Source organism: Ailuropoda melanoleuca, chromosome 10 (genome assembly GCF_002007445.2).
Source record: "Ailuropoda melanoleuca isolate Jingjing chromosome 10, ASM200744v2, whole genome shotgun sequence".
Taxonomy (NCBI): domain Eukaryota; kingdom Metazoa; phylum Chordata; class Mammalia; order Carnivora; family Ursidae; genus Ailuropoda; species Ailuropoda melanoleuca.
This window is the reverse complement of record NC_048227.1, coordinates 90230303-90250161: the sequence shown is the minus strand read 5'-3', so window position 1 is coordinate 90250161 and position 19859 is coordinate 90230303. Positions and strand designations below refer to the sequence as shown.

Here is a 19859-nt window from a genome sequence, read left to right as displayed (position 1 = left end):
GTCTGCCTGCCTGTCTGCCTATCTACCTACCTACATACCTTTATGTCTATAATTGAATGACTTAAATATGAATGATAGAAATGGAATCAGTATAAGGTTTTAGATTTAATATATTTAATGTATTTTGGCACCTTGGCGAAGATTCTGTTTAACATGGCTCCTTTGATTTGTTTATTTATTAAACGTATATATTTATTGTGTAGCTAATGTATGTGTGGCATTATGCTGGCAGCTAGGAATACAATGGTGAGGAAAAGCAGGCATAGCTCCCGTCCCCATGAAGCTTATAGTCCTAAAGGGAAGACACACACTCATCAAATGACCACAAATAGAAATTCACAACTATGATGACATTTTTGTTAGGAAGATACTGCTCTGAAAGCATGCACAGGCAAATCACATGTAGGAAGAGGGTCCAGGAAGGTTTGCTTGAGTATATTTGAGCTAAGTCTGAAGACTAGGGGGTGAGGTGGGAGAGAGGGTCCCAGCAAGAGGGTTGCCAGCTTGGGAAGTCTCTGCTGCCGGAGAACGGAGAGTGTTACAGGACCTGAAAGACCAGTGTGGCTGCAGGTCAGGGAATGAAGGAGGAGAGTCTTGCCAATTTGGGCCATAGTAAGGATTTTAGACTCTATCCTAAAAGCAGTAAGAAGCAGCTGAAAGGGTGGGAGGCTGGGATATGCCAAGATAACCTTTTTTTTTTCCCCTTCAGAAGTGCAGTTGGCACTGTGGACAGTGGATGGGAGATGGGCCCAAAGTGGATTTGGGGACCCCAGTTAGGGGATTACTGTAATAGCTGAAGTGGGAGATCGTGAGAGATTGCACAGTTAGGGGCAGGGTGGCAATAGCAAGGCTGTAGTGACAGCACAAATACTGGCCAAGCATGTCTTTGTGAAGAGGGGTTTATGACATTGGGTGCTGCTGGGGAAACGAGAGACAAATAAGGCATAGTTTTGACCTCCTAGCAAGAGGCAGTAAGAGAAGTTCAAACCTCATTACAACACAGAGAAGAATGTGATGTGAGGAAGGAGGAGTCAAGTGCTCCTGGTGGGTTATGGGGCGTGGCGGGGGAGAACAGGGAGGCTGTATCAGGGTCATGGCATTTGAGGTGGACCTGGTTTTGACAGGTCAATGGGGAGGGAGGAAGGGCATGCCAGATGGAAGGAACAGCATAGGTCTAGGCTCAAGGCATGGGGTTTTACAGGAGTGCTCTTTGTTTCAGCTTGGTGGTCGAATAGGGTGCTTGCGGGAAAGGAATGGAGGAGATATCTGAAGCTGAGAGCTCTTACAGTAGTACCAACCAGCTGTCAGCAGGGGGCAGCAGAGAGCTGTGGGAATGGCATAGGCTAGGGGAGTTTGGTCAACTGCTGTTCTGGGGTGGGGAAAGGAGGAAGGCCGTTGTACCTGGTCAGAAATGTCTCTACCATCAGTCCTCTTCCCCCCAAGGTACCTAATGTATCAGACATTCTCTTAAGCGATTTCATGCCTTACCTCATTTAATTCTGACAAGACTCCAGGCAGATGCAGTTATCTCCATTTCACAGAGGAAGAGACAGGTACAAACATGTGAAGGAATATGGCCAAGGTCATAGGAAAAGAGACACAGCCTGGATTTGAACACAGGCACTCAGACTCAGAACATTGCGGCAGACGCTGTGCTATACACCTCTCCCTGCACGCTCCCACGGGCTCTTCTTGCACATGCTACGGACCAACACGGCTGCGGTCCCTTGTAGTCATGACCACCTTGGGGGGAGTTAGACACAGTCATGAGTGGCCAGGCAGGTAGCTCGTCTCCCCAGAGTCAACAGTCCAAGATCGGGTGGGGATGGAAGATCTCAAGGATCCTAGAGAGCCTGGACATCGGCCACCTTGGCTGTTTAGGAATCTCAGGTGGTTTCAGGCTGGACTGAACCATCCCTGGGGAGGAGGTATAATTTTTTATTCCTGAAGGAAGAGAGAGTTTGGTTACTCCCCTTGGAAACGCTGATCCAAAGAAACTGGGTGTAGCCATAAGAGCTCTGCTCATTTTCAAGGAGAAAAAAATCCCTTTACTTGCACAGCAGATCATTGGTTGAATCTAGGCCCACTGTAGTTGTGTTAACGTCTTTTTGGGGTCCCATCGCAGCCATAGCGTGGGGCACCTTCCACACTGAGGCAGTCTGGCAATACCTGTGATAGCAGAAGGAAAGTTCCCGAGTAGCTGTGTGATTTTGAGCGGGCTACTTCCTGCATTTGGAAAATGGGGAAATCATTTCTGCCTTATGGGATCAGAACAATAGAGTAAGATGATTGATACGAAACTGCTTTGTTTCTCTGGTTTCAAAACAGAGAAGACTGTTAGATTCACGTGCCTGTGGCTTCCAGAGAGCATTCTGAGTTTTGCTTCTTTGCTTCTGCAGTGTTACCCGATGGAGTATAACGTGAGACAAAGCTTAGTGTCGCCGACCTGCTAACCTCGGCATGCATCCCGTTCCTTCCCTGCACTGATAACTAGAGGGCCCTGAGGACCAGTAGGCATTTGCTCGATAGTTTGGGGTGTGCAGAAGCCCGAGGGAAAACTCCATCCCCAAAGGTGTGCTGCAGTTGTGTTAAAACCTTTTTAGGGATCCCAGGGTCACCAGGTCCCATCCCAGTCACCACAGGGGAGCGCCTGCCGCACTGAGGCAATCTGGCACAACCATGACAGCAGAAGGAAAGCCCCCACTTGCAAAAGGCCAAACGCTTAGACTAAATGAAAGCTTTCTTTGGTTCAGCATGACCAGGGGAGTAATCAAAGGGTTAACGACCATTCCGAATGGCAGAGGAAGTTCTGACCAATAGATTAATCTGTGTGGCTGACAATATTAGTACAATGAACGTATAGATTAATTCAGCTATTTTTGGAATGCTAGAGAAAAATCCATCTGGAAGTGTTTTGAATTGTAGCATAATGCTGTCAGATAAAGTCCGAGAGAGAAGACAGTTTGTTAGGCCTGTCACCCCCGGTTGTCACAGACCTGTTACAATCAATTGTACTATCGATCCTTACTCTTGTACATTTTGTCACATGCAGAGGAGTTAGTTAGGTTTTTTTCTTTCCTTTTTTTTTTTTTTTTTAATTTTGGTTTGTACCTTTCACCTGAGACATGAAAAGCTCCCAAATCTAGCACTCACCTGAAAAAAAAAACAAATCTGTTAATTAAAATTCCGTTTTCCTTCATAGGAAGTACTCAGATTGTGTTTTGACCTCTGTCAGTGCAGTGCTGGTGATAACAAATGGTCTGCCCTTGCCTCCCAAGCGAGGGCGTGTGCTTCCCCAAGTCCCCAGCTACCCCTTTGTCGTGACATTTGTCTCTGACCCAATGCTGCGTGCGTATCTGCCACGATGCTGACATTGACCTTGGAGCCACAGCACGTGGCCTTGAGCCTCATCGCCACTGCCCAGCTGCAGCGGGCTACTTCCTGCATTTGCAAAAAGGAGTAATCATTTCTGCCTTACAGGATTATAACAATAGAATAAGATGATTGGTATGTAAGGACTTTGGAAACTACAAAGTTGGAACTGTATTTTTAGTCCCAAGTTCTTAAGTTTCTACTGAAGGATGTACTAGATAATATGGACCTTATCTCTATTACATTGCAAAGGCAGAAAAGGAGATCCGCTCAAATAAAATAATAATATATTCAGCCTTAGATCTGCCTGGAGTAAAAAAGGAAGGGTGTGTGTTGAGGGGGGGGTGTGCATATACGCACGTGTGTGTATGTTGGAAAGGCTGAAAGTCGGTCCAGAAATCATTTTTTTCAAGGTCAGCCTTAGGTAAAGGGCATCTTCAGGGCCATTTCCACTCCTCTCCCTGATTTCAGGCCCTAATGCCACAGCAGCATGTCCTCGTCCCTCTTCTCCCACCCTTGTTTGCTCAATGCATGCTTTCAGGAAGCTTTGAATCATTCCAGAGTTGGATTACCTGGAAGAGTGCGGGCCACAAGTTAGATTAGAGGAGTCTGGTAGTGTCTCAGATCTAATCAGTATTATTGGATTTTGTTTCATTTTATTTTTTATTCAGGCACTTAATGAATGCTTATTGAACATCTGCTGAGAGCCAAGGCCTGTTTTAAATTCCAAAGTAAGAATCATAGACAGTGAAATGTTTTGTTAGACCTGCACGGGGTTGAAAATTTTCAACTTAGCTGTCAACAGTTAAAATTTGGAATGTTTTATATAAAAATTCTGGATTTCTGTCTTGCCTTTAGGTATTATCATTTTATGAATGGAAACCTTTTATCTAATTAAATTCTAAATGGAGCCTAAGTATATGAAACATAAAAAATTAGGGGCTCTTGTTGACTCTGTGCAAGTTCTGATTCTGGGCACCCTCTTTTTATTCCTTGGTGGGTTGTGGATTAGCTCAGCTCCCTAGAATGGGTTTTCTAGCAGAGGCACATGGCCCATTGAGGACAGAGAGCCCCTTTAGGGTGGGGCAGAGGGGCTCACCCCAGGAAGATGTTGCTCTCACCAGGATTAAAGGCAACAATGTGACCAAGTAGGTGGGGGGCAGAGACTAAGAATTCCGGCTGACAGCATGGCGGCCAGCAAGTACCACTGGCCAGGCAGGTGAGGGGAGGGCATTAGTGCAGTGGTTCAGACCAGAGGCTTTGGAGTAGTGCCGGCTGGGTTTCAGTGGCCACGGGGGAATAACCTTGGTCAGATCTCCTTGCCTCAGTTCCCTCAGAAACAATCTGAGGATAAAGATAGTACCAACCCCATCGTTGTTAAAAGGTGATTGCAAATGAACCATTGCCTGCAGGGTGCTTAGAACAGCACTTGGCAGGTAGAAAGGGCTCAGTAAATGTGAGCTGTCATCCATCACAGCAGAGTGATTTGTAGTCCCTAGAAATCAAAATAAGCAAGAATTCCAGTGGAGACCAGGCTGAGGCAGGCGGGCATCCTGGACCACGTCCTTGTCCAGCGTCCTTTTTATGTTTTTTAAATATTTGTGTGATAGTTCTTAAGTGGGGTGGCTAAGTGATTCTAGGAGAAGACCACTGGGGGGTGAACCCTGTGTTTAAACTGGGAGCGTTCTGGAGCTTCCCGTTGGCAGCTGTCCCTCACCTTCCAGGATTGCATGGCTGAGGTCATAGAATGCCAAGCTCACACGTAGCCCTTTTCCACTTCTAAACTGTGTGCGTGCCTCTTGAAGAATCGTTTACAGATAAAAAGGAAAGGGAGAGCTAGTGCATCATTTGGGCCGTTTGATGCAGACCTTCCTCAGAGAATCTGTGGCCAGAGAACAGGTCGGGGGGGGATCCTTACGGGTCCATGTGAACCCCGGTTTGGGCAGGTCGGTGACACTGATGCAGCAGAAGCTGAGCCTCAGTGGCTGGGACCCTGCTTCCAGAAGCTCCTACTGCACATGGCCACTGTGGTCTGTTTCTACACTGGGCGCGTAATGAAAACCCATGTTAAAGATACTTCTCGGGGATAAAAAGTACAGCACAGGGAATAGAGGCAATAACCTTGTAGTAACATTGTATGGTGACAGATGGTAACTACACTTATTGTGCTGAGCATAGCTTTACAGTATAGAATTGTCGAATCCCTGTGTCGTACACCTGACACTAACATTGTATGTCCACTACATTTCAATAAAAAAGTCTTTTTTCCCGCTCATCTCCTGGCAATGTACTTGGTAGCTGGAGAGGTATCTGTAACAGGGAACTTGTCCTGGCATGCCAGCCATGGCAGGAAGAGCCCAGCTTCCCAGTTTGATCAGTGGTCATTCCCTTCCCAGCTGGTATTAGTGGGACTACACCTGTAACACCCCTACAGCAGGACAAAAGCCTTGCACGTGGGAGGACCTCCCCCATATTGGCAGGGTTGCTCAAACATTCTTTGGAAGTTTTGCGTCCTCTGATCTTCCAGCTGCAGTGGTGCATCGGCTACACAGTACTCTCCCTGAGACAGACGGTGAGACGTCTCTCTGGTACATAGGACCGTCTACACTTGGTTCCGTTTCTGGTGCTATTTTACTGCCTCTGGGGGAGTGCCATGAGCACCTGACCGTGTGGCAGTAACCTCGGAGTACCCTGAAACCTAGTGAGGAAGTGCAAATCAGTGATAGTTTATGGCTGAGTTTGGACTCTGAGAAATCAAGTGGCACGGGGGAGCTGGCAGGGCTCCCCTCAGGTGCCCTCAGAGATCAGGCAGGGAGCATGAACACAGGGTGACAGGCAGCAGGGAGATAGAGCCTGAGGAGTTGCAAAGCGTGTCCTGACCAAAAGCATTCCAGTTAAAAATGCCTGCACGGCTATGTGGGACCTGTAGCTTGAGATGCCTTGGATAGAGCACAGGCAGCAAAATGAGAGTATTATCTTGGCTTCCACGTAGATTTTCTGCTCCTAACTCAGGGAAGGGTTAGCGTGTAGCTAAGGTGGACCCACCCCGGTTGGGATAGTAACTGAGAGGGCCTTCAAACCATGATGGGGTCTTTTAATCTCTGTCCTTTTAAGGTGCTGATGCCTGATTGCTGTGTGTTGTGTTGGCCCTTAAGTGGCATTTGCATTTTAAAAGAGGACTTCTAAAGAGGGAAGTCAAAACTTGAGTGACTCATGACCTCCTGGCTCCATTCCACCATGGAATTCTAAGCCTCAGGATCTGCAGTGAAATCATTTCAGGGGGGAGTTTTTCCCACCTCTCCGGTCATCCAGTGGGGTGGCAATGAGAAGCACCCTTGCGGCCCTGTGTGGTTAAGGACACAGAGTACCTAGTGAATGTCAAGTCACGGGCACATGATCCAGGACTCTGTCCAGTGTCCCTCTTTCATCCCCCTTTGAAGTAATGTACATTGACCGTGATCCACATCCCCCACCAAATCCACTGACTGTCTTTGTTCTGAGAACCTGTATGCAGAAGAAATTCCAGGCCTCCAAGAGTTTGATGGCTTTAGGGGGGTCTCTACTTCTTGAGACAAGAGTCTGGCAGGCCTGAGCAGAGCATTGTGTATCCTTTCAGTGTGTAAAGGAGACATTTGATCACCTAATAATCAAAATAGTAGTCATAAGGTAATAATAACTATAATCACAATTGCCCAGTAAAGGAGAAATGGAACCATTTCAACACTCACTGTGTCATGAGGGAGTAAATGAATGATCGGTTATGACATGTGTGTCAATTAATGTTCGCCATCCCATTGGCCAAATGAAAATTGGCATATGTTGAGTGAATAAGATTGACTCCTTTAACCAGTATGGACTAATTCTGTGTTTTGCATTGATCTGGAAGATCTGTTTGGATTAAAGAAAGTCCGGGTGAAATCCTCTAAGTCTCTGCCCAATCTGTGCAAACCCTTCTGATGGATGTAAACATCCATTCTTCTGGCCATAGGCAACGGTTAACTGTTCTTTGAAAGGAAATTTGCACTGATGCGGAAGTCACTCAAAGCAAAATCCAGGGAAGGTTCAGAGCTGACCCACTGCCTCTGGAGGGTTCTTTCTACTTTATTATTAGCAGGTTTTGATAGTGTCTCACCTTTTCCATCGAAACAAAGGAACGGAGCAAGCTCTCATATCCCTGCGTCTCCCTGCACGGCACTGATAGCACCAGGCACTGGAGGAGTTATCATTAGTGGTGATGTTGGGGTTTCATTATTCATGTGTATGTGCTGTGCTTTTTCAATCCCAGGCCGAGTGCAGATGCTGCCACAGGCGGTCTGTCTCCTGCACGCGCTGCTCGAGAATGGACACACCGTGTACGTTCACTGCAACGCCGGGGTCGGCAGGTCCACCGCGGCCGTCTGCGGCTGGCTCCAGTACGTGATGGGCTGGAATCTGAGGAAGGTGCAGTACTTCCTCATGGCCAAAAGGCCGGCTGTGTACATTGACGAAGACGCACTGACCCGGGCAGAAGCTGACTTTATTCAGAAATTTGGGAAGGTTCGTTCTTCCATGTGCGGTATGTAGGTGGCTCATTTGCCTCCCCATGCTCTCAATTTCCTTAGGTGATGCTAGTAGAATGACCTAGAAACAAAGATTGCACCAGAACTGAAAAGACCGGTCAAGTGCTTTGCCCACAGCCTGCCCCCTTTTGTCTGGGGCTGACTTTCTGTTATGCTTTGGTTGGGCTGTATTTTCTTTGAAATATTTTTCAGTGGAAGCTGTGACTGACGGACACTTGAGAAAAAGGCACAAGCAATTGGACGGGGCAGTGTTCTAGCATCGGACGGAACAGCAATGCATGCAGGTCCTGCTGCCTGCAGGCACACCAGGCCTTGGCTTTGCAGATGCCGCATTTGTTGTAGTGCGGATTAACGACTGCACCTTCCGTGGCATTGTAATGTGACCCACCCGTTACAACGCTTGCGTGTTGACGCTCGCACACACACGTGCACAGCTTTTCTGCTGCACTGAACTGAAACGATACAATGAGAGCTGGTCAGTTGCCGAAGAAGGGAATATGGGTACGAGTGTGGACTATGACAGAGGAGGAGCTCCCATGACTGAAAAGTGATGGCTTTCTAGACTTGGTGTTGGCATCCTGCTTCCCAGTTGTTCGAGTTGGTTCCAGGGCATCTACCCACAACCCTTTGTGACAACCACAGTGGAGTTACTGTCTCTCTCTTTCATTTAATTGAGGCTCAGCCAGCGTAGACAGCTTGCCCAAGGTCTCATGGCTAGTCAGCGACCAGCTGGTGTTTAAAACCCACGTGTATGTGACTCAGTGCTTTCAACACAACTTGTTGGTTTTCCTGCCACAGTGTAGTGGATTCTGCTTCTCTCTCTGAGAGTATGGCCAGTTTCTCTGCAGCAGTTTCTACAGTGAGAAATGGAACAGCGTTCTGGTCAGTTGCCAAGGAATTTAGGAAAGTAGTTCTATTTTGTGCAACCTAATTTAAAACATGGTGAGCTGTCTCAACACCCAAGAGGCCTGAGCCCTAGCTCACGAGAGGAGCCATCCTACCAGAAGAGCCCAGATCCATAGATGACTGTTGCACAGCTTGGAGCGATGCTGTTCAGCCCTCAGTTTAAAACAGTACACAGTTACTGTGCCCCCAGAATATGTGGCTCACTCCCCTCGGTTCTACAGGAAATACGAAGAGGAGCGAGTCTCTGCCTTCTAAAGGCTCCCAGCCCCGAAACAGCTGCTGTTCAATCAACCATGCCCCAGGATTGATCTATGAACAATATGCCAGAATAGAGGAAGAAGTAGCTTTTATCGGGTACCTTATATGTGCCAGGTGCTTTTCAATTTTAATTGAACCTTCACGGCACCCTACGAGGGCAGTTCATTACCTCCGATAAATAACCGAGAAAACGAAGGCTCAGGTAGTTCAGCCAACTGCCCAGCATCACATGGTGAAGAAATAGATGAAATGAGATACCAAGCTAGGTTTGTCTAATTCAACACCCGTGCTTTTTCTATTAAACTGCAATGCCCGCTTATTTTTCAGCTCCTTTTTTCTCTTCTGTAATTATTTATTGGTAGATACAAGAGACTCTGAATTAGGAAGTATGGGGGATAAGAAGGACACAAGGTAAGAGCCACTGGAGTTCAGAGGCGGCAGAGCTGTCTTTACTGTGGGACTCAGAGGGGATGGCTTTTGATTTGTCAGAGAATGCTAGACAGCTCACATTTCTCCTGCAAGTTTACCAAGTTCAACTGATAAGCCAGGATTGACTATCATGAAATCCAGTTCCCTTGCTAAAAATAACTAGAGATAACGATTATATCCAAGTAACCCATTTATGGTCATAATATGTTGTGTAAAACTTAATCCTAAAAATGGAATATTTCTAACCAATTATATACGTGTGTGTGTGTGTGTGTGTGTGTGAATTTCTCTAATGCCTAAGAAGCTCAGCTATGTAACCTCCACTTTGGAAAGACCTTTCTGGGTGGATTTTCCTTTTTCCTCTGATAGGAAAAATCAGTTTGGGCTATAAAAGAATGTTTTGGAATAACCTCTCTTGTCCTCAATAAATGGATGTCCAGTGTATTTCAAAATCACCTGTAATTTTGCTGAATAAAAGCATTAAAAATGACCTCTGATAATAGGATTAAAACTTTTTTTTTAATTAACTTAGTCTGAAATCTAAAAGAACAAAGTGTGTTTCCTTGAAGAAGCAGTCAGCTGAGCTAAATTGTTTTTCCTTGCACTCTTATTTTCTCAATCACTGATGAAAATTGGCAGTTAGAGGGCGAAAGGAAGACAAAGGTGAGGGCCCCTCAAAGAAGTGAGGATGAAAACCTCAAAAGTATGTCACAGAAAATCAAAGCAGAAATGATGCCATGAGCTGCTTGTCACTGGCATTAACAAAACCTTCCGGTGATAGATTTCTTAATCATGAAATCTCATTCATGGTTAAGAAATGTCCAAATGAGTTTGTTTCTTTAAACTTAAATCATTGTCTCTCACATATTTTGTGTGCAACGTTAGGAAATATCTAGAAAAATAAACACATTCTTTTGACCAACTTAACACGTGGGTGAAAGCCACTTGGCTTTGCCTAAGAGACGATGAAAAAATGTGCTTGGGACTTTGGTAGTAAGAGAGTAATGAAAGGCAGGCTCTGAAGATGAGTCAGATAGAAGGGAGAACTTGCCGCACAGGAGAAACACCGAGTCAGTGTGCTCAAAAGTTAAAACTGAGGATCTTTGCAGATAACCTAGTTAATCCCTTTATTGCACAGAGGAGCAAACTGAGCCCCAGAGACACCAAGCAACAATTCCTGTAGCGAGTTTTAATTGGGGCCCAGAGGGGAAGAAGAAGCGAGGAAGGCAGACCAGGGGATCTAGTCAGATTTACTGAGGGTCACAGCAGAATTCATGAGCGACAACAGCCAGTACTGGGAGAAGGGAAGAGTTGGTGCGAGGATTAATGGAAATTGGAGTAAGTGGAAGAAAAATGGCTAAAATGAGAAAAAGCAAAGGGCAGTGACATTTCCAAAGGGAGAAAAGGCAGGGGTTCCCTTTCGCAAAGACAGTCTTGGGAGATTGAGAGGGAAGGTGTGACCGTAGGAACAGGGGTGAGACAAGGTTATGCTCCCAAGAGAGAGGGGCGTGCTCTGTAGCCACTGACTTCCCTCTGGGACTAGATTACAGCAGGAAAAAGGAGCAGCTGTAAATATGTAAAATCTTAAAAAAGGGGGGGTGCCTGGGGAGCTTAGTCCATTATGCATCTGACTTTGGTTCAGGTTGTGATCTTGGGGTCCTGAGATCGAGCCCCGCGTTGGGCTCTGCACTCAGCAGGGAGTCTGCTTCTCCTCTTGCTCGTGCTCTCTCTCAAATAAATAAATAAAATCTTAAAAAAAAAAGAAGAAGAAGAAGAAAAAGGAGCAGCTGGGTGGAATGTACTGACCCCAAAGTGGCTTGTTACCTGTAAGGAAAAAAGAAGGTCCCATAGAAGATGGGATTGAGAGTAAACAGGAAAGGGTGGATTAAACTACCTCTCAATTTAAAAATAATAACAGCAGTAATAGTAACAGGAAGAGGAAGGACAACTGTAGCAAAAAATTCGTCCATTCTAACAGTAACAACAGCAATCATAGTAACAGAAAGAGGAGGGACAATATTAGCAACTATTTAGTTCATTCTAACAATAAAGGCAAAATACTAAAGGTAAGAGGCAGGACACTGATCATAACAACTTCATTCTCTCTTTCCCTAACCCATTGCTCCAAAAGTCTTCCCTAATTCAATTAATGGAAAAATACTTCCTGTTGCTCGGGTTTGAATCTCAGAGTCATTCTTAACTCCTCTCTTCCATTCAGACATCACATTCAGTCCATCAGGAAAACGTGTCACTTCTCTTGTCAAAGCATCGAGAACCTGATGACGTTTTACCCCCTCCACTGACTGGACTCCAGAAACAGCACCGTAACTTGGTCTCTCTGTTCTCTTCTTCCTCATATCTACTCTCACTGCATGGCCAGGGTGATCCTATAAAAATGCATGTCAGATCATGTCAGGTCATTCCTATGCTTAAAACCTCCACTGACTTGCCATGTCATTCAGGGTGCCAGCCTAAGCCCTTCCAGGGCATATCCACCTGTCCCCTGTTATGTCTCTGATGTCCTCTCTCACCGCCTCCCACCTCATTCTGCTGTATCCACACTGGACTTCCTGCCCTTTGAGTATTACAGACTGGCTCCTACCATGGGCCACTTGCACATGCTGTTCTGTCTGCCCGGTTTGCATCGGCTCAGTCTCTAACCTTCTCCATGATGCCCTCTGGGCCATCTTCTCAACAACTGCCATCCCCAACCCCAGCCCTCCCCCTCCTCCTTCTCTGATTCATTTCTGTTCATGGAACTTAGTCCTGGCCAATATGTTACATAATTTGCTTATTTGTCTTATTGTCTGCATCCTCTCAGTACAACATAAACTTCAGAAAGGCCAAGATTTGTATCTGTTTGGTTTGGTGAGGCACCTAGAGTGCCTGGTGTATAGTCCAATGAGTGCAGGACAAGGATAGCTAATAACACACAAGCATACGCCCTCCGAGTAGTGAGCTCCGAGGCTTTACATCCCTTAGCTTACGTCATCTTCCCAGCAATGCCATGCTAAATATCATTATTACCCCTATTTTGCAGATAAGAGCCATAGAGAAAACACTAACTTATTCTCAGTAAGTAAGACAGTTCCACCCCTTGTTTGGGGGAGAAAGCTCCTATGGACCCCCCTATGTAAACTCTGGGCATTATGCAGTACATGGGTCGGTTTGGTAGACAGCCTTAAAATACCACCAATCCAGTGACTTACACAGCAGAAATTTACTGTTTTAGTCCTGGAAGCTGGAGGTGTGAGGTCAGGGTATCTGCAGGGTTGGTTTCCTGGGAGGGATGTGAGCGAGGGTCTGTTGTAGGCCCTCTCTCCTGGTTTGCTGGAAGTCTTTGGCATTCCTTGGTTGGTAGACACCCTCACCTCTGCCTTCATCCTCACATGGTCTTGTTGTCCCTGTGTGTAGGTCTGTATCCAAATTTCCCCTTTTTATAAGGATGTAAGTCACTTTGGATTAGGGGTCCGACCACCCAACTCCAGTGCGACATCTTAAGTGGTTACATCTGCGAAGACCTCCTTTCCGAAGAAGTTCACAGTCTGAGGTATTGGAAGTTAGGCCTTCAGCATATGAATTTGGGGAGGGGGGCTAATTCAAACCATAAAACTACAGACAATAACTACCTGAAGTCTATGGAGAGTGAAAAACCCAAGAAGGTTGGAGGAGAGTGGCAATTTGGAGGAAGGGACCAGAATGGCTCGAGTTTCCTTTTTTACAGGTTTAGCCTGATGTCAGGGCACATTTGTAGTGTTGCTAAGACAGCAAAACAACACTGACAGAAAACCTTCTCGGTTTTGGTTCAGGAACACAGAGTTGAGCAAAAAAATTAGCCTTTCCTGGGTGACAGAGATTAGTTGTAGAAAAAGCATGTGCGCTCTCATGGGCCCTGGAGATACTGGATGAATTTCTGAGGGCTTCTGGGTAAAGTTTTCTCACTCCGGGGAAGGGACTACTGGAAGAGATGCTCTTCACTTCCTTTGCTAGTGATTGTGTGTGGATGTGGGATACCCACTAGTGGAACCATCTTCCTACCAGCCTGGGAACACGCCAACACAGCAGGACGGAGGAAAGGGGCTGATGAAGTTGGGGCTACTTGCTCAGTTAGCCCCGAAGTCTGCCCCCCTTCTTTTTTTTTTAAGATTTTTTTTTAATGTATTTATTTATTCGACAGAGATAGAGACAGCCAGTGAGAGAGGGAACACAAGCAGGGGGAGTGGGAGAGGAAGAAGCAGGCTCATAGCAGAGGAGCCTGATGTGGGGCTCAATCCCGCAACGCCGGGATCACTCCCTGAGCCGAAGGCAGATGCTTAACCGCTGTGCCACCCAGGCGCCCCTGCCCCCCTTCTTGACTTCTGGTTGTGTATGACAATTATTTCTCTGTGTCCGAGCCAGTTAGAGTAGCGATTTCTGTTGCTTATGGTGGAAGGCATTGTAATTGGTCCACTACCCCTATATGCATTCTAGTTTTAAAAACAATATCTGTTTTTGTCATAACTTGTGGCATTAAAACACATTTTGATTTCTGATATCATTTGAACAACTTCTCTTTTACATTTTGTTTCTTTTGGGGGCAGTACCTAAAGGTGGGGTTCAGAGGATAGTTCTTGAAAGGAAGATGGAAGCTCTTCAGTGATGATCCGCAAATTTGAACTTTGTGACAGAGAAAAGTAATTTGTAGTGGATCTGTTAGACTTCAGAACTTGTATGTGTTTGTGATTTCCTGTTATTGTCCTTTAAGCAGTGGTTCTTATCTAGCTAGCTGAAAGCTAACCCCAAACGGAAGATATTGAGAAAACTCTCTCCATTTTTTCTTGGCAATAAACAAATACACTCCACAGAATTACACCTTCAGGTAATCTCCAAGTCTTATACGACACAGGTAATCTTAACATCTAGCCAAGCAGGTAACAAAAAATGGATGGGGCTGGCTTGACGTTTATGACTTCTTTCCCCTACCTTTAGACAGACATTATACTGAGTATAAAGATTTTTTTTTTTTTAAGAAGCAGAAGAAAAAAAAGGTAACGTGCAGAGGAAGAAACAGTAAAAATAATAGACTTTCAAAAATGGAATACTTATCCCCTGAGCATATGAATTGGGTTTTCACATTTAAAAGTAGAATTCTCAAGTAGAAATTTAAATGAGAGAAACTTAAGATGATTGCTATGACAATGTTCAGTGTTTCCAGTTGTATACTTACATCATAAACTCAGAACAAGTTCTTACCTCATAAAACTTACTTTCAAAAATCTAGTACAACTCACATTCAAAACATTCTTTGGTTGAATAATTAGCTGTTTTTTCTCATGTAAGGTCATTTGGAGTGTGGTAAAAATGTATTTGTATATTTCATCTCATTGATCTTGTACCAAGGAGCTCTTTTATTACCTTTAATGGATGTCCTCTTAATCATTTTTGTTTGTTTATCTTTGATTCCTCAGCATTGAGTGTTGAAATGAAATATGTGGTTAATATGCATTATAGTAGGAATGGAATAGTTAAGCAGTTAAACACTGGGCTACTGTAGCTAGAGGATATGATCGGATTTCCAGATATCTGCCCATTGGGGAAAGACTTTAAGCTTAATACAATCTGGAAGTTATCATTAGACCAAAGGACAGAAACCCAAGAATAAATTGCAGACAGCCGAAAGAGTAGTCCAAGGCAGACAGAAAATGTGGGGCCATTCAAATAAAAGACAGAATGAATTCCTGTACTGGGATTATATCAAGCATTATGCCGATATTACTACAGGAAATAATACTTAGCATTCAGTGAATAGGATTGCTGTCATTTAAAACCTGAACTGTAAACAATTAGTATTAAGTGATCTGGCATAACATCGGAATAGTATGGATTACAAAGGAGAAATTCAGAAGAAAATGGATGGTGAAAGAATAGATAACTGGACCTTGAACGGAATAGAGTAGATAATTGTCATTGTCACACCTATCAAGGCTTTTTTCAGTTCTTAGTGAGGGAAAACTCAGAATTCACTGAATGCAATTTAGTTTGCTTTATATGGTTGTTGAAGAAAATGAAATATATTTTCATTCAATAGAGATCCTATTGTTGCCTTCTTAAAGTTAAATGACAAATCCTAAAGTGGATTTATGGTCCAGACAATTTCAGTGGAGATTTTGTACCCACTGTGGACAAACAAGGTAAGCATCCCCTATTTCTTCCAGAATGGTATTCAGACGAAGCTTGTATCTGCCCAGCACCTCCCAAGTTCCAGGGACTTAAGCCATTTCTGTTTATTGTGATTACTGACGTATTTGAGCTTATTTCTGTTTGCTTAGTTTTTATTTAAAAATTGTTTTTGCTTTTTCTTTTTTTCTCCTGTCTTGTTTTTATTTCTAATTTTAATTATTTCTTCTCCCTTACAGGGAAAGAACTTTGACATTGACTTATATCCACTGGTCTCTACCTTCCTTCATGTTGACATTATTACAATGATAATTATGGGATGTTTTTGATATACTTTCTCTTTTCTGTTGTTAGCTTTAAAAAAAAAATCTGTCAGGGATGACAAAGAAAATGTTTGTGAGGACACTCTCGTCATTGCCAGACTTAACAATCACCACACCATCCCATTTTTGATTTCTTATGTCTCCCAGCTTCCATTATAGTTGAGAGCTTTATTTCTGAGCATATTATTATCCACCTCCCCTGGGGTTCTGCATCTCCTCATTAGCCACAGCTTTCTGTCCTTTAGTTAGTTCATCTATCAGCACAATTCCAAAAGCATTCTTTCATGCTGAAATATCTTATCTGCTGGATAATCCTTCTTACCTTTCTCTTCATTGTTGCAGGTGGATTTCTGTCTTCAAATTTTACATTGTAATTTCTATTTAGATGGCAGGAGGAATAGTGTTGTTGTCATTTTAAATCAGAATTTTATCAATCTTCATCTATACCAGTGACACCCAAATCTCAATCTCAATTCTAAAGCTCTTTCTTGAGGGCTAAGGCCATGTATCAAAATTCTTTTCTAAACATTTTTATTTGGACATCTCCCAGTCAGTATGCCACAAACTGGTTTTTTTCTTTTGCCAAATCTCTCATATTTTTTCTTGTTGTTTTTGGGCAGACTGTGGCAGCACCTTCTCTCCAGTTGTTCAGGTCAGAAAAACTGAATGTCATTTTTGGCACCTCTTTTCCGTCCCCCCCTCACTCCGCCCCATCTCTCAACAAGTTCTCTCAATTATACCTCTTACATACCTCTTAAATGTGTTCATTCCCAACTATCAGCTCTAACAGTTTATTAAAGGATTCTGACTTATCTTTCTATTGCTATTCTTACCCCTTTCTGGACCATTCTTTACATTGCCACCGGAGAAACCATTCTAAAACTCAACAGTGATACTGTCTCTTCCTCGCTCAACACTTCTCAATGGCTCCTCATTGTTCTTGGGAAAAAGTAAAAGAGTTCTTATTGTGACATATAAGGCACTTTATGGTATAGACCACACCTTTCCCTCCAGCCTCTCTGGTCATTTCTAAATCCCGCATGAGTACTCTTCACTGATAGCAAATTATTAAAATGCTATATGACCTTCGTACCCTCTGGTTTTTGCACATACTCTTTCCTCTGCGTGGAGTCCTCTTTCCTCCCATCTATGGCTGGCCAGCATTCCCACTGCACTTAGGGGTCTCCAAGGTGACCTTCTCTGAGATATCTTCGTGAGTCTTCAAGTTTGCTCCTCCCAGGCATTTTCATAGGACCCCATGTTGGCTGCTCTTGAAGCATGTAACACACTGCCCCATAACATCTTTAGGGAGGACTTGTAAATAGTGCTTAGCCACATAGGCTTTTGCACACTCTCATATTATGTAAGCCAAATACTTCCTTTGGATCCTGTGCCCAGGTATAATTAATATTTTATCTCAGAGAAATGTGAGGAATACATATCATGAAAACTTTTTTAAAATGTAAGTTGATGATTGGGGTAATTTATTTAATGAAAATACTTTCAAAGACTTGCTTTTGTTTTTTTTTTTGTTTTTTTGTTAAGCATTTTAATAACTATTTTTCTATATACTACTAGTATTTAATGATATTAAATCGCAACAAATATCATATACCAACTTCAGAAAGCCATGATCCTATAAAATACCTTATTGCATTTTCAACCCAATCTCTTGCTGACAATTGCATGTATTCAGTTCCTTTTTGGTTTGCCATCATAGGCTAATACTGATGGCCTTCCAAAAAGAACATTCTTAGGAAATGCATTACTGTGTGCACTAAGAATATTGTTGATGGTATTACATTGCACAGTATTCTCCCAGTGAGTGATCTCACGGAAGAAGTTTCCTTCTGGCCAAGGAAATAAGCACAGTTGTTATTTTCCTGAGCAATAAAAAACAATACTTTATGCAACTGTGAAGCTTACTAATAATTAGATTTCCCTCTTCTCAGTAACAATTAGGATTATGTAGTATAAGTTTTTGAACTGACTTTACTGCTGGGCCTGCCTCGTATTTCTACCCATTTTTACACCATTGCCTCATTTTCTTATTTCGGATTTTATTTTCATTTTGCTATATTGTTTGATCCATTATAAAATGTCATATTTAATTTCTTTTGGAGAAAGAGAGGTGCAAATCAATACACAAATAAAATTATTGCCATGCAATCTATAATTCAATGCAATCTCTCTCAAAATACCAATAGTCTTTTTCACAGAACTGGAACAAATAATCCTAAAATTTGTATGGAACCACAAAAGACCCCAAATAGCCAAAGCAATCTTGAGAAAGAAGAACATAGCTAGAGGCATCACAATCCCAGATATTAAGATATATGCAAAGCTGTTGTAATCAAAATAGTATGATAATAGCACTAAAATAGGCACATAGATCAATGAATGGTATAGAGATCCTAGAAACAAACCCATGTTTATATGGTCAGTTAATTTATGACAAAGGAGGTAGGAATATACAAGGGGGGAAAACAGTCTTTACAAATAAGTTGTATTGGGAAAGCTGGGCAGCTATGTGCGAAGAATGAAACTGACCACTTTCTAACACCATACAAACTAATAAACTCAAAATGGATTAAAGACTAAACATGAAGCCTGAAACCATAAAACTCATAAAAGAAAGCATAGGCAGTAATATCTTTGACATCTGCCGTAGGAACGTTTTTCTGGATGTCTCCCTCAGGCAAGAGAAAAGCAAAAATAAACTGTTGGGACTATAGCAAAATAAAAAGCTTTTTCACAGCAAAGGAAACCATCAACAAAATGAAAAGGTAACCTACTGGTTGGGAGAGGATATTTGCAAATGATATATCTGATAAGGGGTTAATATCCCGAATTTATAAAGAGCTTACATAACTCAACACCAAAAAACCGAACAATCCAATTTGAAAAGTGGGCAGATGACCTGAATAGACATTCTTTCAGAGAAGACATACAGATGGCCAAAAGACATATGAAAAGATGCTTAACATCACTAATCATCAGGAAAATGCAATCAAAACTACAATGAGGTATTATTTCACACCAGTCAGAATGGCTCAAATCAAAATGATAAGAAATAACAAGTGTTGGCAAGGATGTGGAGAAAAGGGAACATTTGTGTACTCTTGGTGGGAATATAAACTGGTGCAGTCACTGTGGAAAACAGTATGGAGTTTCCTCAAAAAACTAAAAACAGAAATGCCATATGATCCAGTAATGTCACGGCTGGGTATTTACCCAGAGAAACCAAAACACTAATTCAAAAAGATATATGCACCCCTGTGTTTACTTCAGTGTTATTTACAATAGCCAAGATATGGAAGTGACTTGCATGTCCATCGATAGATGTATGGGTGAAGAAGATGTGATATATATACAGAATGGAATATTACTCAGCCACAAAAATGAATGAAATCTTCCTATTTATTACAACATGGATGGAACCAGAGGGTATTATGTTAAGTGAAATAAGGCAGAGAAAGACACATACCATATGATTTCACTTATATGTGGAATCTAAAAAACAAAAAAAATGAACAAAGAAACAGAGACATGCATAAATAGAACAAACTGATGGTTGCCAGGAGGGAGGGGGAATCTCTGAAACTAATATTACACCGTATGTTTATTAACTGGAATTTAAATAAAACCTTAAAAAAAGAAGGAGGGATGGGCAATGGGTAAAATAGGTGAAGGGGCTTCTAGTCATAAAGTCATGAGAATGGAAAGTACAACCAGGCGATATAGTCAATAATATTGTGAAAATGCCGTATGGTGACAGATGGTAACTACGTTTATGGTGAGCATTGCATAATGCATAGAATTGTCAAGTCACTGTGTTGTGCCCCTGAAACTAATG

General features: G+C 43.1%; 1 protein-coding gene across 4 annotated transcripts in view; it reads left to right on the top strand.

The window, feature by feature from the left end:
- The window catches only part of EPM2A (EPM2A glucan phosphatase, laforin), a 122490-nt gene that overhangs the window by 101319 nt on the left and 1312 nt on the right, over window positions 1-19859 (top strand). For 3 of the 4 annotated variants that reach the window (XM_034669257.1, XM_034669258.1, XM_034669255.1), the window contains one exon: window positions 7658-7927. In XM_034669257.1, coding sequence (XP_034525148.1) covers window positions 7658-7927 — 270 coding nt within the window. Of the gene's footprint in view, window positions 1-7657; window positions 10039-19859 lie in introns of those variants that run through there. The other variant, XM_034669256.1, reaches the window with a different exon arrangement.